This window comes from Rousettus aegyptiacus, unplaced genomic scaffold, assembly GCF_014176215.1.
Source record: "Rousettus aegyptiacus isolate mRouAeg1 unplaced genomic scaffold, mRouAeg1.p scaffold_m13_p_1, whole genome shotgun sequence".
Classification (NCBI taxonomy): domain Eukaryota; kingdom Metazoa; phylum Chordata; class Mammalia; order Chiroptera; family Pteropodidae; genus Rousettus; species Rousettus aegyptiacus.
In genome coordinates, this window is record NW_023416284.1 from 34,747,984 (window position 1) to 34,771,337 (window position 23,354).

The 23,354-nt window shown below is 37.6% G+C and overlaps 1 protein-coding gene and 2 pseudogenes across 5 annotated transcripts in view; 2 read left to right on the forward strand and 1 right to left on the reverse strand.

Annotated features, from left to right (window-relative positions):
* The first annotated feature begins 972 nt into the window (after positions 1–972).
* ZYG11A (zyg-11 family member A, cell cycle regulator) overlaps positions 973–23,354 on the forward strand; it is a 65,336-nt gene continuing 42,954 nt past the window's right edge. For 3 of the 5 annotated variants that reach the window (XM_016120360.2, XM_016120362.2, XM_016120363.2), the window contains exons 1-2: positions 973–1,208; positions 8,191–8,356. In XM_016120360.2, the coding sequence (XP_015975846.1) occupies positions 1,119–1,208; positions 8,191–8,356 (256 nt within the window). In that variant the 5' untranslated portion in view covers positions 973–1,118. Of the gene's footprint in view, positions 1,209–1,398; positions 1,452–8,190; positions 8,357–23,354 lie in introns of those variants that run through there. The other 2 variants (XM_016120361.2, XM_016120365.1) reach the window with 2 other exon arrangements.
* On the forward strand, positions 6,522–6,640 carry LOC118604790 (annotated as a pseudogene).
* On the reverse strand, positions 16,468–16,586 carry LOC118606921 (annotated as a pseudogene).

The window sequence follows — 23,354 nt, forward strand, 5'->3', positions numbered from 1 at the left end:
GAGACTGCCCAGGTTTTTAAAAATTTTTTTATATGAGGCTTAAATAAAAAGATAAATGTGAAAGAAAAGCATTTTGCAGTTATTTGTACTTAAAAATAATTTTAACATTTGAATCTTCTTTTCAAGGACTTCCTTCGCGTTAAGCATTATCATGTGTTTTACATACATTAATTTATTTAATCCTTATGTTAACCCCTGAGGTAAAGTATTCTTCTTATCCCATTACCGCTCCTCTCTCCACCCCTCCGCGCCTTTTTATTGTTGGAAAGTTGAGCATCGGAGGTATTAAGAATCTTGCCGAAGGTTTACATTTTAGTAGAAGGCTGAGGGTCATTCCAATCCCGGATTTAAATACAAGGCTCATACTCTTAACTATCCTTTTCCAAGATATATTTTCTCTTAAATTAGCTAAAGTGTACTAATGTACTGCTTTCTTGGAGCAGGTTATAAATGTTCTGGTACTTTTTAGGGCACAGAAAAGCTGAGTAGTTCATTTTATGTACTTATGCAGGCAGAAGTGGTTTTGACATTCGATTCATCCGATGTCAGTAGTAGGAGTTGAAACAGAAGTGCTGTTGCCGGATTTTTAGAAAGGTCTTTTAAAAATATATTTTCTATACATATTTTATTTCCAAACTCCATAATCTGGCCCGCCGTTCATGCCTCTGAGGGGCGACGGCAATGTGCTATCAATCCCTGAGGGGTGAGTTTGTGGGCGGTTGGTCTTAAAGGGGTGAGTAGATGTTGGGCTAGTCGCTGGGCAGGCATGAGGTTGGTCTCTGCGGCGCTGCGGCGACGAAAGCAGGACGGCAGGGCCCGGATGGTGAGGGGGCTCGATGGGAGTGGGAGTGGGGAGGGCTCCTCCTGGAGGCGGGGTCTGCCGCGGGACAGCCTCTGAGGGCGGGGGTCGGGAGGTGAGGCTGCGGCGGGCGCGTGCGCATCGCTACGCCGGGCGTTTCAAAAGTCGAGGCCGGCACAGGGAGAGGCGTGAGCGCTGCGTGCGCTGTCCACCGACGCGGCGCTGCTCGGCTGCCTCCCGGTGCGGGTCAACTCCACCTCTCGCGGGATCCGTCCCGGCTCGACGCCCCTTTCCTCACGTCCCGCCGGCGGGGGTCGCCATGGTTCACTTCTTGCACCCGTGCCTCTCGCCCCGCACCATCGTCCCTCCCGACGTTCAGAAGGATGCCCTGGGCTGCTTCGTGGTGCAGGTGAGCCCCGGGGTGCGGGCGACGACGCAACCCTGACCGGACACCGCGTGCCCGGCGAGCGCGGCCAGCTGTCGGGGCTCATACGGAGGCACTTGTTGGTTCGTTCGGCTGACGCGTGAGCTCTTGCCAAGTTCCCGTCATCGCCCGGGAATTGCAAACTGGAGGCGAGTTTTCTGTCTAGGGTGTCCAAGCCTAGGGGACGAGTGCTAAAACCTTGTGCAGCTGAATGGAGGCGCCTGGAGAGTGAGTCCCGCCTCCCTCCGCCCCCTCCCCCGCCGCCGCGTGACCTTGGGCGTGTCCTCCCCATAGGTATCGTATTCACCTGTGCGTGCCGAGGGCCTGCCGTCTGTTTTACAGGGTGGTCTTAAGCTTAGACGTACGTGGTGGGCATAGCACTAGGCCTACTTTGTAGTAGACGATGGTGCTTATTGTCGTAATAAACCCAAATGTCCCAAACCTCGACGGTTCCTCCACGTGCGTTCTGGACGCTGTACTCCCCAGAGGCTTGATCCTTCGGCTACTACTACCCGAAGCTTTGGGCCGGGAGACCGTAAACGGAAGACCCTTCTTAGCCCGCTGGGGGAACTGGAACCCCAAAGACTGAAATTCCTTCGATTTCACCCGTTTTTCTTTTTTTTCTTTTTTCTTTTTCTTTTTTTAAACATAGAATGCCTAGTAAACTAAACAGCGAAATGCAAACCAAAAGAGTATTTGGCGTCTGTGGGTTAAGTAGTATCGCATTTCTAAAGAAAATCCGGTAATGTTATTTTTTTTTTTTCCGGTAGGTGTTGATAGTCTCCATTTTACTAGTGTGTAGGTAAATTGAGAACTCTGATAGTTAGATTTATTTATGAACTTGACATTGATGTTATGATGTCAGACACCACATTCTACAACAAACACCCCAAGGGGCCACCCTCTTAGAACTCAAAATCTAGTGACGACCCAACCCCAAATTAGTACAGAGAGAAGGATATTCTGATTGAGGCTGTACTTAACATACTAACGCCTTGTTGAAGGGCTTTTGTGCCTTTCAAAGATCTAGCCTGTGCTCTTTATTTAATTTTTTTAAAATTATTTTTGTTATGGTGACATTGCTTAACAAAATCCAATAAGTTATAACTGTACACTTTAGCAGTAAGGCATATATTTGTTTACATTGTGTGTTCACCTCCCATAGTTAGATTTCTTTCTGTCGCCACATATTCCCTTTACCCCGTTTATCCTTCACCGTCCGCCCCCTTTTTAGTACTGTTTTGGATTTACTTTTAAAAGCTGCTGTATAATTTGTAAATTTTTAGCTATTCGGGACACGAGTTTTTAAGTACGTAGTATTTCAAGCGCATTAGAATCAAAACAGTATTTTCTTTAGAAAAGTGATCAGACCAGTGCATTTTCTGTCAGGTTCTAAGTTCACCTGTTTTCTTTAAAATATTTTATTTTTAGTTAACTTAAAATTACATAATGTGTGTAAACATTTTCCCCTATGATACATACGTCTCCATTTCTTTATGTCTTTAATTTTATTTAGCAGTTTTGTAGTTTTTGGTATAAAGGTCTTTTAAATATTTTGTTAAATCTATTCCTGTTTTTGATACTACTGTATTTTTAAAAACTTCATGAAACCTTTTTGGTATATTGATCATGTAGCCTACAACCTTGCTAAAGTCATTTATTTTCTCTAGTCGGGTTTTCTTTTTTTTAAGTTTTCTTAAGATTTTCTTACAATAGTGTTGTCTGCAAATAAAGACAGCTTTACTTATTCCCTTTCAGCTTGTGCTTTTTATATCCTTTTTAAAAATTGCATTATCTAGAAACTTTGTTTAATGGTAAAGTGGTGAGTGATGAGGGTAGACATCTTTGTATTGTTCTAGACCTTTCACCTTTAAGTATGATACTTGTTTTAGGTTTTTCCATTGATACCCTTTATCAAATTAAATTTTCTTCTATTCCTAATTTGCTGAGAGTTATAGGTTTTTTTAAAATCATGAATGTGTTGAACTTTGTCAAATGCTTTTTCAGCATTTATTAAGATCATGTTTTTGTCCTTTATTTTGTTAATGTGGATTGTATTGATTGTGAATTTACATTTTGGGAATAAACCCCACTTGAGCATGATGTATTATTTTTATATATTACATGATTTTATTTGTTAATATTTTGTGAAATATTTTTATGTTCATGTTTATGAGAGAATTGCTCTTTCGAAATATTTTGTCTGATGTTAGTATCAGGCTAATGCTAGTCTCAAAAACTGAATTGAGAAGTGTTTCCTATTAAATTTTTTTGAGTCTGTGGAGGATTGATATTGTTTCTTTGATTTTTAATAGAACTCAACCAGTGGTGCCACTGAGAATTTATTTTGGGGAAGATTTTTAATTACATGTATTTCTTGGGGGAAGAATTTAATTATATAGAACTATTCATATTCTTTATATTTATGAATCAATACAGCAAGCCATAACATTCCTAAATGTGTATGCATTTACAGATTGTCGGTCTTTGTAGTTTGTTATTCAAGGAATTTGCTCATTTCACTTGAGTTATCATATTTTTTGGCCAAATTGTTCATACGATTCCTTTATTATCCTTTAAATGTTTATAGGATCTCTTTTTGTTCCTGGTTTTGGTCATTCGTGTTTTCTCTTTTTTTCCCTTCTCTTGGTCTTATACCTAGGGATTTAGTAGTAGTTATCTTTTTGAAGAAACTTTGATTTATATCCATTGTACATCTGTTCTTGTTATTTCTGCTCATATCTTTATAATTTACTTTTTTTATGTTTACTTTGGGTTTTAACTATTTTTATCTTTTTAAGGTGGAAACAGGTCATTAATTTTATATATATTTTTGAATGTAAACATTTAGAACTATACATTCTCTCTAACATTGCTTTGGTTAACATCCATACATTTTCATATATTGTTCACAATATTTTCTGGGTTCCATTATGATTTTTTTGACCCATGGATATTTATAAGTGTATTGCTTAGTTCCCTAATAGTTGGGAATATTCTTCACATCTTTTTGTTTAATTGACGTCTAGTATTGTCAGAACATACTGTGATTGCAGTCCATTTATATTTATTGAGATTGGTTTTATGGCTTAAATATGATATATCTCAGTGCATGTTTATGTATATGTACTTGAATATATGTAATGCAGTTGAGTACACTATTCTATAAATGTCAGATCAAGTTGGTCGATAATGTTAATCTATATTCTTACTCATTTTCCATCTACTTGTTTTTATCAGTTACTGAAGACAAGTATTAATTTCCAACTGTAATTGTAGATTTTTCTTTTTATTTAGATTTTGCTTTATGAATTTTAATCCATTCTGAGTTTATTTTTATGTGGTGTAAGAAAGTGTTCCAGAGTCATTTTCTTATGTATATCTCTTCAGTTTTTATTGAGGAGATTGTCATTTCTCCATTGTATATTTTTGTCTCTGCTCAATGAATTTCAAAGCTGTCAGTAAGTGCAAATACATTTAGGAATTTCATTGTGATAATTGACCTTTTCATCATTACGAAACATCCATCTTGATTTCTGGTAATCTTGCCTTGATATCTTTTTCTGACATTACTATGGTCACTCAAGTTTCTTTATGAGTAATGCTTAACAACATTACTGTGTTGTTACTTATAAAGCACATTTCTTATAAAAGCAGTCTTAACTTATTTTATTTTTATCCAGACTGACAAGTTGTGCCCTTTAGAGTAAATGTAATTATCAAAATTGTTGGGTGTAAGTCTATTGTGTTGCTATTTGTGTTGTGTTTCTTCCTTTCCTGACTTCTTTTGAGTTGGTTATTTTTAAAGTTCCATTTTTTATCTTACTAGTTTTGCTTCTCTCCTTTTCTTTCTTTTTCTCTTTAATGGTCACTCAAAGATAGCAGTTTTTAAATTGCAATATCAGGACCTCTGGGATTCCTAAAAACTCCTTCTCTTCTTTTAAGCTACATATTAGTGAAATTTGCAAGAATGTAAAAGCAGTGTTGCTGTTGTCACTAAACTTTTAAATATTGTTGAAAATATAGCTGTTTATTTCTATTTTAAAATTTAGCCGTTTTTTAAAAAATGTCATCTTACAATTAGATTTTTAACTTTATTCTAAATGAATTAAAATATATTTTAAAGATTTCTTAGTTTTTACTTATAATGCAGTAAATGTTCATAGATACAACCCAGTTTTTAATAATCCCCAAGATTATAAAGGGATCCTAAAACCTGTTTGAGAGCCATGGCTCTACTTTGTAAAATGTACAGATTTACCAGTCTACTTTTAAATCTGTCACTTCACCTTACAACAGTTTTCCTTTATTTTTCTCCCTTACCCTCTCCTTTGTGCTATTGAAATAATACATTTTATTTCTCCATGTTATAAATTGTATGATACACTGTTCTTATTTTTGCCTTGGTCATTTAGTCAATTTAAAGAAATTCAGAAAATTTAAAAATTGTTTTGTATTTATCTATGTGTTCTTGTTTTCCCTACTCATCCTTTTTTTCTAGATCCCAAATATCTAGCTTATATCATATTTCTTCAGCTTAAAGAACATTTAACCTTTCTTATAGTGTAGGTATGCTGGTGAAAAGTTTACTCTTTGCTTCTGTTTGCTTGGAAATATCTTTATTTTACCTTTATTTTTGAAAGATTTTCATTGCATTTAGTGTTTCCCTCTATTGGACTTCAAAAATGTTATTTTATTTTCTTTTGGGTAGCATTGCTTCTGATGAAAATTTGGTGTTCATGCCTTATTTTTTTTAAACTGTGTCCGCTCAAATACCTTCCACTCTATCTTAAGATTTTTTCTCTTTATCATTGGTATTTGCCATGTTGTTTTGTCTTTTTATTTCACTTTGGGTTTTCTTCTGAGATCTGTATCTAGTTTGAACATTTTTGAACTTTTTTTTTTTAAAGAAAGCCATCAAATTTGTTTTATTCTTTGTACCCAGTGAATTAATTGTGTAATTAAGTAAATATTAAACTGCAAAACAATTTCATAAATACCAAGTATAGGAAATTATCCTTGTTGACCATTATTTCTTAAAATATTTTTTCTTTACTAATATCACTTAAACTCTTCTGTAGTTTCGATTACCCATGTATATATTAGACTGCTTAAGATTGTTCCTTAGGGTTTTATACTTCATTTTTTCCCCATCCTTTTTGTTTGAGTTTAGTTTCTATTGTATTACCTTCAACTTCACTGAGGTCTAATTTTGTAATTTTTGATCTGTTGATAATGTCATTTCATGTATTATTTATTTTAAATAATATATTTTTTCAACTTTAGAAGTTCTCTTTAGTCTATGGCTATGCTACCCTAAACAAGCCCGATCCGTCTGATCTCGGAAACTAAGCAGGGTCAGGCCTGGTTAGTACTTGGATGGGAGACCACCTAGGAAGACCAAGGTGCTGTAGGTGTAAAAAATAAAAAAAATAAGGATTTGTAAACTGACAAGGTCCTTGCAATCTGTGAGGTCAACCAAGGGTTGCCTCGCCTTAAAATAAATAAATAAAATAGAAGTTCCCTTTGGGTCTTTTTCAGATCTTTCATTTCCCTGTTGAGATTCTGTATTTATTCCTTTATGGCATGTGGAGTAAACTTATTATTGGAGAATTTTGATTATGAAGAGGATGTGGGAGTCAACAGAGGGTTTCTTGTTTTTAAGGCAAATAATAGAGCATAAATTCTATATTCAGACTTCTCAAATGGATTATTTTTAAGATGTATGTGTGAATGAAGAAATAACAGGAAGGACAAAGGCATAAAGGATGAATTTCAGCTAGCACATGTGGAAGTTTTTGTCTTTGTAAGAAGGTAGACATTTTCCATATAAGAGAATAAGTAAAAGATGCATGCAGTTTCCAGCTATGTTTGATGGGGAGATGGCTTCATTTTTCACAGTGAACTGAGTCATATTCTGATAGCAGCTTAAAAAGGGGTGTGAAGAACAAGTCATGAAATAATTCTTGCCCGATGGTGGGAGAGTGCCCTTTCTAAAGAAACTTCGTAGGATTTCCAGCTATTGAGGGCTCATTTGAAGTTAAAGATTATGAATTTGTGGTGACATGCTATGTTGTGTGAATCTTCCTTCTCTTCATAGATGATTAACTGCTGGCTGTTGCCACAGGAAAGGTGGATAGTGAAATCCTTCCAGGAATGGCATTTTGTCCAGAGAGTGTAAAGGAGAAGGGAACAAGGAATTGAGGGTATCTGCAAACCAGTAATTAAATTCCCATGGAGGGAATTTAATCAGTTGAAAGTGGTGTGGAGATCAATGAATTATTGCACATTGAAGCCTTTGATGGCAATCTGTTTGGTTTATCACTGTCTCTGTGTCTTAATATGGTTCCATGCCTTTGAAATATTTGCTGAATGAACAAATCTCTCTCTTCGAGGAGAAAGGGACCATGTACCCTTACAGTCTCACCTCTGTTAATTCTTACTCTGTTACAGCACCCTCGGTGTAGTAACCTTTTAATGTTGTGAATACTTTTGAGGGTAAGCACAGGCAGGCCTTCTTATTCTCTGGCACATAATAATTACTGAATTAGTATTTGTCGAATGAATGACCATGTGTTCTTCGCTTGAATAGTCCATTATGTTGTATCGAAATTGTCAGATTTCTTGGTTGTAGTCCCCATTGAGTTGTTAGCTCCAAAAGGATTAGAACTATATTTTACTCATCCCAGTATTTTGAGTGCCAGGCACAGAACAGGTGATAAGTGAAGGATTGAGTGAACTTAATATTTTTCAAGATACAATGGAAGTTACAATAGATGAAATCTTCTATTCAGTTAAAGTTAGAATAAAGTGGTTTCATTATATAGTTACATGTAAATCATTATTAGAGTAAGTATACTCTATCTTTAGATATCTTCATCAAGTAGTTTGATGTAAGGCATGCCCACTTTTATGTTGAATTTTTGTACGTTTTCTAACAAAATTTGTTTGGGGATTTGTTTGCTAGGAGGAGGCATCTCCCTACTCTTTGGTCAACATATGCCTGAACGTCCTGATCGCTAACCTGGAGAACTTCTGTTCTGAAAGATCTGATGGAACTTTGTGCCTTCCGGAGCATTGGCGTTTCCCTCAGGAATTAGCTGATCAATTCCTTGGGGTGATGACTTGGCAAGGTAATGATAAGATTCCTTTGTCAGTACTCTTAAAGCACTCTTTTGAATTTGAAAGGCACTTTCACATGCAGTTCCTGTTTTATTCCTCACAACAACCCAGTGAAAAATAGAGAAATTATTCTCATTTCATTTATGTGAAGGCTAAATCTGAGTCTTTCTGGGATCCCTTGGTAAAAATTGTCTTGCTTCTAATTCTAGGTTTGCATTGCTGTTGGCTTAGCAGACTAGTGGAGAACTAAGTCGAGTTACCACTCGTTTGTCTGCTCTCTAGGTGCTGAAATGCCAGAGAGCAGATAGTTGCTATAGTCTTACCTCCCATTCTTTTGATTATAAATATGAACCTTTAAAAAATTTTTCTTTACTTCCCAAAGGGCTGTATTTACTGTGCTGTACTACAGGTTTTTCTTAATGAAGACTTTTTAAAGTAACAAATTATTGAGCTGTAATTCACATATCATATAATTCATCCATTTCAAGTTTACAGTTTCAAGATTTTATTCACAGGTTTGTGGAGCCATTATCACAATTTTAGAACATTTTCATCACCTTGAAAAGAAACTCTTTACCAACCCCTCAACCCTGAGCAACCACCTTCTACCCACATGGATTTGCCTGTTCTGAACATTTAATATAAATGGAATCATGCAGTATGTGGCTTTTTTTTTGTCTGGCTTCTTTCACTCAACATGTTGTCAAGATTTACCCATGTTGTAGCATCAGTCACTACTTCATTCATTTTGATGGCTGCATGATACAGGCATACTTTGGAGATAATGTGGGTTTGGTTCTAGACTGCCACAATGAAGTGCATATCACAATTAAGTGAGTCACACAAAATTTTCTATTTTCTACTATATATAAAAGTTATGTTTATATTAGATTATAGTATGTTAAGTGTGCAGGAACATCTAAAAAACAATGCATACATTAAAAAATACTTTTTTTTGCTAAAAAATGCCATCATCCGAGCTTTCAGCAAGTCATAAGCTTTTTGCCAGTAAAAAGTTTTTCTTTGATGTTAATGGCTGCTGACTGATCAGGTTGGTGGTTTGCTGAAGTTTGGGTGGCTGTGGCAATTTTTAAAAATAAGACAACAATGAAGTTTGCCATGTTATTGACTCTTCTTCTCATGAATGGTTTCTCTGTAGCGTGTGATGCCATTTGATAGCATTTACCCATAGTAGAACTTCTTTCAGAATTGGAGTAAGTTCTCTCAAACCCTTAACTGCTCTTATCAACTAAATTTATATAATATTCTAAATCCTTTGTTGTCATTTCAACAGTGTTCACAGCATCTTCACCAGGAGCAGATCCCATTTCAAGAAACTACTTTCTATCTGTTAAAACATTATCATGAGATTGTAGCAATCCAGTTACATATTTAGGCTCCACTTCTGATTCTAGATCTCTTGCTATTTCCACCACATCTGCAAGTTACTTTCTCCACTGAAGTTTTGAACCCCCCAAAGTCATCCAGTAGGGTCAGAATAAAGTTTTCAGACTCTTCTTAATGTTGATATTTTGATCTCTTCTCATGAATAACGAATATTCTTAATGGCATCTAGAATGGTGAATCCTTTCCAGAGAGTTTTCAGTTTCCTTTGCTCAGATTTGTCAAAAGAATCACTATGGCAACTATAGCCTTACAGAATTTTTTTTTTTTAAATAATAAAACTTAAATGTTGAAATTATTCCTCAACCCATGGGTTGCAAAATGGATATTGTGTTAGCAAGCATGAAAACAACGTTAATCTTATTTTATATCTCTATCAGAGCTCTTGGGTGATCAGGTGCATATTCAACGAGTAGTAACATTTTGAAAGGAATTTTATTTTCTGAGCAGCAGGTCTCAACAGTCCGCTTAAACTACTTGTAAACAATGTTGTAAAAAGATGTGCCTCTGTTCCATTTATAGAGCATAAGCAGAGTTAAATTTAGCATAAAATTAGGGGTCCTAGGATTTTAGGAGTGATAAATGAGCATTGGCTTCAACTTAAAAGTCACCAGCTGCATTAGCTCCTAAGAAGAGAGTCAGCCTGGCCTATGACGGTTTGAAGTCAGGGATTGTCTTCTCTCTAGCTATGAAAATTCTAGATCAGTGGTCCTCGACTTTTTTGGCACCAGGGACCAGTGCTCCTATGAAAATCTAATGCCTGATGATCTGAGGTGGAACTTAGGTGGTGATGTTAGTGTTGAGGAGTGGCCGCAAATGCAGATGATGATTGCTGCTGCTGGATTCCTGCTGTGTATCCCTGTTCCTAACGGGCCATGGACCTGTACCTGTCCAAGGCCTTGGGGTTAGGCACCCCACCCATGTCCTAGATGATATCTTCTAATGTAAGACTGTTTAGTCTACATGGAAAATCTGTTTAGTGTAGCCACCTTCATTACTTATCTTAGCTAAATCTTTTGGATAACTTGCTGCAGCTTCTACATCAGCACTTGCTGCTTCATCTTGCACTTTATTTTGGAGACTGCTTCCGAAACCTCATGAGCCAACTTCTCTACCTTACTTTTCTTCAGCTTCCTCATTTCTTTTAGCGAGTAAAAGAGAGGTGGGGCCTTGCTTTGGATTAGGCTTTAGCTTAAGGGCATTATTGTGATTGGTTTGAATCTTCTATCTAGATCACTAAAATTTTATTCATACCAGCGGTAAGGCTGTTTCTTTTTTATGATTCATACGTTGGTTCGTAAGAGTAGCACTTTTCCTTCAAGAGCTTTGTCTTTGCATTCACAATTTGGCTGTTTGGTAGAAGAGGCCTAGATTTCAGCCTGTCTTAGCTTTTGGCCTATCTTGACTTTCAACATGCTTTCCTTATTAAGCTTAATCATTTCTAGTTTCTGATTTAAAGTGAGAGACATATGACTCTTGAACACCATTCTAATGTTATCCATTCTAGTGTTATCAATTGGACTAATTACAATATTCTTGTGTCTCAGAATGGGGAGGCCTGAGGAGAGGGAAGGAGAAGGAACAGCAGCTGGTCACAGGATAGTCACAACACACACAACATTGATTAATTTTGCTGACTTATATGGACATGGTCGATGGCTCCCCCAAACAGTAATGATAGTAACATTAAGGATTACTGATCAGATAACAAATATAATAATAAAAAGTTAGAAATATTGAGAGAATTCCCAAAATGTAATACAGAGACACGAAGTGAGCAAATGGTGTTGGAAAAATGGCTATGATATGACTTGCTCAACTCAGAGTTGCCACAAACCTTCAATCTGTAAAAAATAACAACAAACAAAAATCTGTCGAACGTACAGTGAAACAAGATATGCCTGTATATTATTGTATGGATATACTGCATTTTATTTATTCATCACCTGATGGACATTTGAACTGTTTTGACATTTTGGCTATTATGAATATGCTGCTATAAAAATTTGTGTACACATTTCTGCATGGACATATTTTCCCTTTTCTTGAGGATTTACCCAGGCCCATAATGGTCGGGTCAGGTGGTAACTCCATGTTTAATTTTTTGAGGAACTTCCAAATCATTTTCCAAAGTGGCTGTACTATTTTTATATTCCCACCAGAAATATATGAGCATTCCAATTTCTCCACATCCTCACCAGAACTTACTGATTTTTTGATTATAGCCATCTTGGTGGATATGAAGTGATATCTATTGTGGTTTTGATTTGTATTTCCCTAGTGACTAATGATATTGGACATCTTTTCATATGCTTTTTAGCTATTGGTATTTTTTCTTTGGGGAAGTATCTCTTCAGATCCTTTGCTCATTTCTTAATTAGATTGCCTTTTATTATTTAGTTTGTAAGAGTTCTTTATATATTTCAGATAGAAGTTCCTTGTCAGTTACATGGTTCGCAATTATTTTCTCCCATTCTGTGGATTGTCATTTCACTTTGTTGATAGTATCCTTGACTCACAAAAGTTATTTTGATCTTTGATCACAAAAGTCCAATTGATCTTGCTTTTGTTACTTATGTTTTTGGTATCATATCTAAGAATCATTGCCAAATCTAAGATCCTAAAGAGTTACATCTATATTTTCTTCTGAGAGTTTTGTTGTTTTCAGTCTTACAATTAGGTCTTTGGTCCATTTTGAGTTAATTTTTGCAGATCAGGTGTGAAGGGTGAGGGTCCAGCTTCATCCTTTTGCATGTGGTTATACAGTTGTCTGTCTCAGCACTATTTATTGAAAAGACTATGCTTTCTCGATTGCGTGGTCTTGGCACCCTTGTTGAAAATCAGTAGACCATAGATGCATGGGTTTATTTCTGTACTCTCAGTTTCTGTTCCATTGATGAACATGTTTATCCTTAAGTCAGTACCCCACTACCTTTTTAAAAAAATTTATTTATTTTAATTAGTTTCAAGTATACAGTACATTGATTGGTTAGACATCTATATAGTTTGTAAAACAATCTCCCAATTGCTCCCTCTCTCCCCTGACCCTCAACCTAGCCAACGTATTAATGCTAACTGAATTCCCTATGCCATGCTCCCCATCCCTGTGACCATCTATTTGCTACAGATTTGTACTTCTTGAACCTTTCACCCCATTCTCCCAGCGCCCCCAACATTCCCTCCCCTCTTTTCATCACCAACTTGTCCACTATATTTGTGAGTCTGTTTTTGATTAGTTTGTTCTTTTTATTCTTTAGATTCTGCATATAAGTGAAATCATATAGTGTTTATCTTTCTCAATCTGACTTAAATACCTTCTTAGGTCCATGAATATCTTTTTCCATCCCCTTCCTTTTAGTCTGTGTGTGTCTATTAATCCGAAGTGAGTCTTTTGTATTTTTTCTTCTTAAAGAAGTCCCTTCAACCTTTCCTGTAATTTTCTGGCTTGGTGGTGATAAATTTCTTAAGCTTATTTTTGTCTGGGAAGCTCTTTATCTGTCCTTCAATGATAGCTTTGCTGGATAAATTATTTTTGGTTGTAGATCCTGGGTCTTCATCCTGTCGAAAATTTTTGCCAAGTCCTTCTGTCCTGCATAATTTCTTTTGAGAAATCAGCTGCCAGTCTTATGGGTGTTTCCTTATATGTAATTATCTGTTTTTCTCTTACTGCTTTTAATATTCTTTCTTTGTATTTAACCTTTGATATTTTAATTATGATGTGTCTTGGTGTGGGCCTCTTTGGATCCCTGATTTTTGGAATTCTCTAAACTTTCTGGGATTTTATGTCCATTTCCTTCACCAGGTTAGGGAAGTTTTCCATCATTATTTCTTCAAACAGCTGTTCAACATCTTGATTTTCTTCAGTTATGCCGATCAGAGGAATATTTGGACCCTTGCCATTCTGATTGTATATCCTTGGCTTTCCCGTCCTCTAGATAGGGCACTTGATCCTTTTCTTTATTCATTTTGTTTATTCCATTGTTTATTTCATTTACTCTACTTCTCATCTCAGATAATGTGTTCTTCATTTCCGACTGGTTCCCTTTTATATTTTCCATTTCCATTTTTATGTTTTTTATTTCTTTGTTGAAGTTCTCATTGAATTTATCAGCATTTCCCAAAAGTTCATTGAGCATCTTTATAACCAGTGTTTCGAACTCTGCATCTGTTAGATTACTTGACTCCATTATATCTGGATCTCTGTTATCTTCTCTCATATGGTTTCTGTTTGTCTTCCCATTTTGGCTGCCTTCCGTGTCTGTTTCTATATACTAAGCAAAGCTTCTAAGTCTCCCGGTCCTATTAATGGATTTGTGAAGTAGGTGTCTGGTGGCACAGTCCTGAGAGGGGTTCAGCTACAGGCCAAATTTAGCCCAAGCCTGTACCCCTCTGGGTCCACCTGTTAAGATTCAGCAAGCAATCCATAGATGCTGTGTTTATAGTTGCCTCAAAAGGCCACACTAGAAACCGAGGCCAGCTACTTCCAGTATGAGTCTAGGTGCTACTCAGCAAGAAGCACCTGACTTGCTGAGGACACAGCTAGTTGTGGCTTTGGTAGGGCTGTGAGTTGGGGGAGGCGGAGTTTCAGGGAATCCTCTGGACCAAGCGACTTCTGTCAACCAGTTTGATGACATCATGGCTATGGTGGCACTGTGTCTGCCCCGCTGGTATGGGGAGGGCTCAACAGGGAACAATGGATACTGCCGGCACTGTTATACAGAGTGAGGAGACTCGGCCCTCACTCCAATGTCTCCCTGTAAGTCTGTGCTGCCCACTGCGTGCAGCCCAATGTGCTCTCATGAGCAGGTCCATCACCTCGAAAATCCGTTTGTGGATGAGGCCTCTTTAAGAGGCTTCTGATGCTGCTGCAGCCCCTATTTCACTCAACTGTTTGAGACCAGGGAGCCCTGCGTCCTTGCCCTGTCCTACCTTCTGCCATTGCAGGGTGATTTCTTGGATTTCTCCCTATTTGTATGACTTTTTCATCAAAATCCCAGCTGATTTTTCCTTGCTGCTTTTTCTTGTTTCTGTCACAAGTTTGATTTAGTCTCCAGAGGGAAGAACAGAGTCTCTGTCATCTATGCCATTTTTTTTTCAGTACTCAGTACCCCACTCTCTCTTAAGTTTTGAAATTGGAAAGTGTGAGTCTTCCAACTTTGCTTTTTTTCAGGATTGTTTGAGCTATTCTGGGTCCCTTATATTTTCATGTATGAGTTTTAGAATCAGCTTATCAGTTTCTCCAGAGAATCCAGCTGAGATATGAATAGGGATCACATCAAATGTGTATCAATTTGTGGAGTATTGCCATCTTAACAGTGTTAAGTCCATGAACATGATGTCTTTCTATTTATTTAGATCATCTTTCATGAGTATGGAATGTTTTTCTGTTTAAAATATTTAACTTCTTTCAACAATGTTTTATAGTTTATAAGTTTTACACATCTTTGGTTAAATTTATTTCTAAGTTTACTCTTTTGATGGAATAGTACATGGAATTGCTTTATTAATTTCATTTTGGTATTGTTCATTTTTAATGTACAGAAATATACAGTAGATTTTTTTATGTTGATCATATCCTGGAAGCTTGCTGAACTCATTTATTAGTGGGATTCCTTAGAATTTTATACATGCGAGGTTATGTCACTGCAAATAGAAATACTTTTACTTCTTTCTTCCAGTTTGGATGCCTTTTATATAATTTTCTTGAATAATTTTCCTGACTAGAACTTCCAATACAGCGTTGAAGCATTGAACATTGACGTTGAATATTGAAGCAGACATCATTGTCTTTTTCTGATCTTATGGGGACAGCATCTAGTCTTTCACCATTAAGTATGATACTAACTTTGAGTTTTTCGTAGCTGCCCGTAACAGGCTGAGGAGCTTCTCTTCTATTTTTATTTGTTGAATGTTTTCACCAGGGAAAAAGTGTTAGCTTTTTCTTCGTCTGTTGAAAAGCAAGGCCTCTTTGTATGGGTAGTTTTTAATGATGAATTTGATCTAAGTGTGTATTATAGATGTATTCATATTGTCTATTTCTTTTTTAATAGTTTTGGTAGTTTGTGTTACTCTGAAAACTTGTCCATACAGTTGTTCACAGTATTCCTTTACAATCCTTTTTTTTTTTTTTTTTTTGCAAGGTTGGTAGTTCTATCTCTAATTTCATTTCTCATTCTAGTAATTGGAGTTCTCTTTTTTTCCCCCTTAATCAAGCTAAAGAAAGGATTATCAATTTTATAGGCCTTTTCAGAGAATCAGCTTTTGGTTTAATAGATTTTTTTAAATCATTTTTTCTATCCCCCATTTCACTAATTTCTACTCTAATCTTTAATTTCCTTCTTCCTATTCACTCTGTTTAGTTTGCTTTTTTCTATGTCTTAAGGTAGAGCTTAAGTTATTGATCTGAGACTCTTTTTTAAATATACAGAATTAGAGCTATAAATTTCCCTCAAGCACTGCTTTAGCTGTGTTTCATTAGTTTTTGTATGTAGTCTTCATTTTTCTTTCATCTCAAATTTTTTTAAATTTCTCTTTCAGTTTCTTTTTTGACTCATTGGTTTTTTAGTAGTATATTATTTAATATCCATGTGCTTATAATTGCCCCAAATTTCTTTGTTATCGATTTTTTTTTTTTTTAAGCGAGGCAACCCTTGGTTGACATCACACATTGCAAGGACCTCGTCATTTTACAATCCCTTATTATTATTATTTTTTTTTGCGCCTACAGCACCTGATCTTCCTGGGTGGTCTCCCATCTAAGTACTAACCAGGCCCAACCCTGCTTAGCTTCTGAGAACAGATGGGATCGGGCTTGTTCAGGGTGGCATGGCTGTAGACTTGATTTTTAATTTTATATTATTGTAGTTGGAGAACATAGCCTTTTAAAATGTATTAAGATCTGTTTTGTGGCCTGATACATGGCCTATCCTGGAAAATGTTCCATGTACAGGAGGTCATTGAGAAAAATGTATATTCTCATTTCCGGGTGAGTTGTTTTATAGATTTCTATCAGTTCTGGTTGGTTTATAATGTTCTGATCATGTATTTCCTTGTTGATCTTCTGCTTACTTCTGTATTGAGAAGTTTTGATCTTTTTTGTTATTTATGTTAAAATAGGATATACCTGTACTCCTAATAGGAAAGAGGAAAGAAAAGAGGGTGGTAATATCTTATGTAGGTACGGGTTGGAATAAGGATAGCATAGACTTGTTACACTCAGAAAGGAAAAAGCCAGTGAAGAGGGAAACATTAAAAATATAAAAGCTAAAAGTTGATGGTACAAGGTCATGGAGGTGACTGAAGGATTGGAATCATGAGCCCAGGTGAATAGGAATTACCTCAGAAGGAAGAAATGACAGATAACTAAAACAAGAAAGTAGTGAGGGTGGGGGAAGAGCTGTGTTTGGCGTTAGTGGGGAGGAAAATCATTCTGAAGGATTCTTGGTTGTTTGCCGGCTGAGGGGAATTGATAAAGGGAACAAAATAAAAATTTATTTTTCCAATTGAGGTTGGAGCTAACCAATTTATAAAGTGAGTGTTTATTGACTTAAGCCTTTATTTGTGACGGAGACAAAATAGATTTGGCGTTCAAGAATCCATAAGATAACCTCACAAGAGTGAAGCTCCTAGAAATTTGGTGATTGAGGCTGACTGTTGGGAACCTTGTTCTGTGGTTTAATTGAGAGTTAATTAAGAACGAAAGCCCCAAGAAAACATCAGTTTTTTTCCAGTTGAGATTAGCGATATATCAGTCATGTTATTTAAATTTACATAAAGTAATAGCCTATTCATCTCTCCCTCCCATTCCTGCAACCACTAATCTTTTTACTGACCCATAGTTTTGCATATTTGGAATCATACAAACTGTATGTAGCCTTTTTGGATTGGCTTCTTTTACTCAGTAATATGCATTTGAGGTTTTCATGTCTTGTATAGATTGTTAACTCATTTCTTTTAGTGATGATTAAAACAGTCTATTTTCTGGGTATCATGGTTTCTTCATTCACTTGCTGAAGGACATCTTGGTTATTTCCAGGCTTTGGCAATTATGAATAAAGCTGCTATAAACATCTATGTGTAGGTTTTTGTGTGGACATAAATTTTCAACTCTTTTGACTAAATAACAAGGTATGCAATTGCTAGATCATATGGGGATAATATGTTTAGTTTTGTAAAAACTGCCAAACTGTCTTCCAAAATGGCTGTGCCATTTTGCATTCCCATAGCAATGCACAAGAAAGAGCTTCTTTTGCTGCGCACGCTTCTCAACTTTTGTTGCCTTCAATGTTCTGGATTTTGTCTATTTCTAACAGGTGCATAGTGCTATCTTGTTTTCTTAACTTGCATTTCCCTAATGACATATGATGTGGAGCATCTTTCCATATGCTTATTTACCATCTGCATATCTTCTTTGGTGAGGTGTTTGTTAAGGTCTTCGGCCCATTTTTTAATCTGGGTGGTTTATTATTATTATTATTATGGAGTTATAAGAATTCTTTGTATATTTTGGATAAGTCCTGTATCAGATAGGTCTCTTGCAGTTATTTTCTCCCAGGCTGGCTTGTCTTCTAATTCTCTTCATATTGTCTCTTGCAGAGCAGAAGTCTCTAGTTTTAATGAAGTCCATAGCTTGTTGATGATTTCTTTCCTGGATTGTGCCTTTGGTGTTGTGTCTAAAAAGATATTACTCTACCGAAGGTCATCTAGGTTTTTTCTTATGTTGTCTTCTAGGAGTTTTACAGCTTTGCATTTTACATTTAGTTATATAATCTATTTTGAGTTAATTTTTGTGAAGGGTATAAGGTCTGCTTTTATATTCACTTTTTTCATGTGGATGACCAGTTGTTTCAGCACCATTTGTTAAAGAAACCATCTTTGCTCCACTGAATTGCCTTTGCTCCTTTGTCAAAGATCAGTTGACTATATTTATGTGGGTATATTTGTGAACTCCCTGTTCTGTTCCATTGACCTATTTGTCTTATTCTTTCACCAGTACTACACTGTCTTTATTACCGTATCTTTGTATTAAATCTCTAAGTAGGCTAATGTCATCCCTCCAGCTTTGTTCTTTTAATATCATGTTGGCTATTTTTGGATCTTTTGCCTCTTCATATAAACTTTAGAATCAGTTTCTCTATATCCACAAAATAACTTGCTGGTATTTTTATTATCTATCGGTAGATCAAGTTGGGAAAAACTGATATATTGACAATATCGAGTCTTCCTGCTAGTGAACATGGAATATCTATTTATTCCTTGTTTCATTTATCAAAGTGTTATAGCTTTTCTCATAGATCTTATACATATTTTTTCATTATTTTTGGGCACTAATATAAATGATATTTTCATACTTTGCCTTTCATTGTTGTTATATGGGTACGTGATTGACTTTTTTTAGTAACCTTTTATCCTGCAACCTCGCTATAATCACTTATTAGTTCCAAGACTTTTTTTTAAGATTCTTTTATATTTTCTATATAGATGATTATATTATCTGTGAGCAAAGACAGCTTTATATCTTCCTTCCTAATCTATGTATCTTAATTTCCTTTCTTGTCTATTGCATTGGCAAGGATTTTCAATACAATGTTTAAAAAAAGTGGTAGAAGGGACATCCTTGGTCTTAGTGGGAAACCCTTTATTTCTCACTATTAAGTATCATGTTAGCTGTGGATAGTCTTTATCAAGTTGAAGAAATTCCTCTCTACTTATAGTTTACTAGGAGTCTTTATCATGAACAGATGTTGCATTTTGTCATGTGCTTTTTTTTTCATCTCAATATATATTTCATTTAACATTTCTTTTAACATTTCTTGTAATGCTGGCTTATTGGTGATGAATTCCTTAAGCTTTTTCTGTCTGGGAAGTTCTTTATCTCACCTTACATTTAATCGAAAGCCTTACTGGGTAGAGTATCTGTGGTTGTAGATTCTTGTTTTTCATAACTTTGAATATTTCTTGCCATTTCCTTCTGGCCTGCAAAGTTTCCATTGAAAAGTCAGCACACATTCTTATGGGGGTGCCTTTGTAAGTAACCAGCTTCCTTTCTCTTGCTGCTTTTAAGATCCTCTTTGTCTTTAACCTTTGGCATTTTAATTATAATGTGTGTTGGTTCAGGTCTGTTTGAATTCTTATTGTTTGGAACTCTGTGCTTCCTAAACTTGTATGTCTAATTCTTTTGCCAGGTTAGGGAAGTTTTCTGTCATTATTTCTTCAAATAGAGTCTCAGTCTCTTGCTCTCCCTCTTCTTCAGGTACTCCTATGATTCGGTTATTTTTACACTTCATGTTGTCCTAGAGGTCTCTCAAACTTTCCTCATTTAAAAAATTTTTTTTTTCTTTTTGTTCTGATTGGGTGTATTCAGCTATCTTCTCTTTCAATTCGCTGATTCAGTCTTCTGCTTTGTCAAATCTACTGTTGAATCCTTCTAGTGTATTCTTCATTTCTGTTATCGTAGTCCTCATTTCTGCTTCTTTTTTATGGGTTCTATGTCCTTTTTTATGCTCTCATTGTGCTCATCAATTCTCCCTATAAGTTCAGTGAGCATCCTTATAACCATTATTTTGAACTCTGACCCTGGTAGATTGCTTACCCCCATTTCATTTAGCTTATTTTCTGGAGTTTGCTCTTATTTCATTTGCGGCATGTTTCTTTGTTTTCTCATTTTATTAATTAGCCTCTCTGTTCTTTTCTGTGTGCCAGGAATATTTGTTTCATCTTTTAGTCTTGGCCAGATGGTCTAATATAGAAGGTGTCCTGTGTGGCCCAGTAGTGCACTCTCCCTGATCCCTTGTGCCAGGAGCTCTGGAGGTGACCTTTGTGTGGGTTGTGTATGATCTTCTGTTGTCATCAAGCCTTTATTATTGTTAGTAGATCAGTGGGTGAGAATAATGGTTCAGGCAGACTAATTGTGGGAATCGGCTGCACCCTCAGGATAAGAGTTGCTGTGTGGGGGCTGACCCCACTGAGTGCCTATAGGCTTGTGTACTTGTTGCAGCCACTCTTTGTGTGTATCCCTCATGGAACTAGTTAGTCAGGGGTCACTCCATTGTGGTCTGGTGCCAGCCCCCAGATGCGTTGGTTTTGTGGCCCCTTGGGAGAGGCTCCCCTGTATACCAAGGTCAGCCGCTGCTTTTGATTGCTCAGGGCTACCCTGTGAGAACTACAAAGCGATCTGCTGATGGTTGTTGCCTGTGCTGGATCTATAGGTAAATGGAAGAGACAACGCTGTAAGCAGCTCTTGGTTATCCCCTGTCCCTGACCTATGGCAGTTTAACAGAGGGACCAGTGCTGCTCAAGGCCTGATACTGCCTATCAGTTGCCTGTAAGTCTCTGAAACTGGATGAGCCTCTGGGTGATATGCATATTGAGTGGTGCAGGGACCCTCGGAATCTCCTGGGTCTAGTGAGTAAATTTCCCCCTGCAACTGCAGTGTCAGTTTATGTGCCCACTCTGTTTCTGTGGCTCACTGTACTAATTTCCATTTGTGGCAAGGTCAACCGCTGCCCACCCTGGGCCTAAATGCGCTACCCCAGGGCTGGGGCAGCTGCCTATCAATGTGCAGCGGGCACTTTGTGTACTGGATGGGACAGGAGCCCAGGGAATTAAGAGCCATCAGGCCAGTACAGACTGCTGCAATTCCTTTAAGAGATATTGCAGCTTGTATAGGCAGCAGTGGTCTGTCCACAACTGTTTTCTTCGAAGTGTGCTCACTGTGCTAGCCATAGTCTGTTGCTGGTGCTAACTGCTCAACCCCAGAGCCAAGCAAGAGGTTGCTTGTCAATGGGTTGCAAGCACTTTTGTGGCTTGGGAGAAGTGGGATCTCAAGGCGACAAGGTCTGTTTGGCCGGTACAGCCTCAGTTTTGCTGCACCTTCTGTGCCTGGGCATTCCCGCTATAGACCCAGATGACAGTGAGACTAGCTGCTGTCAGGGGTGTTTCCACAGACCCCTGTGCTCCCTGGACATAATATTGCAACTCTTACAGGCAGCAGAGTTCTGCCTGCCATTGATTTCTGTGCATTGACCACCCTGTGCCAGCCAAAGTGTATTGCCTGTGTGGATTAAGAGATCAGGAGAGGGTAAGGGAAGGGCTGTGTCAGTTCAATGACAATGGGCCTCCTGGGGCAATTTGTGGGCAGGGTGGAGAGGGGTCTGAGAGAGACAGTGGCAATCAGATCAGTACATACAGACTCAATCTTACTGCAAATTTGGTAACTGTTGTGAGTTCCTGCAGAAGACCCAGATCACAGCAAGAGCAGCTGCTGTCTGAGACTGGCTCACAGGTCCCCAATATCTGCCCAAGTTCTTGTTTGGCAGCAGCGATCTGCCTAACCCCCTACTGTTGATTGAAATGTGGCTCACAGCACTGGTCCTCCCCTGGGAATGGAAATGTAGCTTACAAGGCTGGCTGTTTTTTCTGGAATTGAAAAGGCTACTCACAATGATGGCTGCCCTGCTGTGGATGCTTGGCCTTGAATCACTCAGAGCTGAGGTTGGCAGCCATCCAACAACACTTGCCCAGGGCAATATGCAGATTAGGCAGGGCGAGCTAGTCTGAGCTGATCCCCTCAGACCAGTGCTCCCTAATGGCTCTGTAGTAGGGGTCTGCACAGTTAAGCTGGCGTTATCTGTAGGTTACCCTGTAGAGGGGCTGGACAATGGTGCCTTTCCAGCTCTCCTTCTGACGCCAGGTAATGGAGGCCTTTTCAGAATGAATCCTGCGCGAGCCTCTGACCCCATGCCGGTGTCCTGGGTGAATGTCCTCAGGTCAGAAAGCCTTTGCATGGGTCCTTCAAAGGGACGTTTAGAGGCTCCCTTCAGACAGCCGAAATCCCCTCTAGTTTCTACAGTCAGAGTTATTGGAATCTCTTCTTCCCTGGGCCAGGACCCTGTGCTGGAAAGCCCCCAGATGAGACTAGGAACCCTCTCTCCTCCAGGAGAGCCTTGCAGCCTTGCTCTCTCTCCCCGGTGATCCTCCATCATCCGCAGGTGCGGGTCCAGGCCGATTTGCAACTTTGCCCCTCCTACCGGCTTCTATGTGGCTCTTTTAGATTATCAGGTATAGGTGTTATGGTCACCTGGATTTCAGATGATTCTCCACGTTGATTATTTTATAATTTGGTTGTAATTTCAATGCAGTCCCAGGAGGAGAAGAACCCCACCATCTTCCCTCGACCCCCCAATTCATTTTTGAATGTTGAAACAGCCTTGCATACCTGGAGTAAATCCTACGTGGTCGTGATGTGTAATTCTTTTTAGATATTGTTGGATTCAATTCGCTAATATTTTATTTGGGATTTTCGTATCTATATTCATGAAAGATATTGGTCTAAAGTTTTTTTTTTTTATAGTATTTGTGTGGTTTCGGTGTTACGGTAATGCTGTATGTAAAGAATGAGTTAGTATTCTCTCTGCTTCTATCCCCTGAAAGAAATTGTAGAAAGTTGGTATAAGTTCTTCCTTAAATGTTTGGTAGAATTCACCAGTGAACCCAACCTGGTGCTTTCTGTTTTGGAAGGTTATTAATTATTTATTCTATTTCTTTAATAGATATAAGCCTATTGAGATTATTTCTTGTGTGAGTGTTGGCCTATTTTCTTTGGGT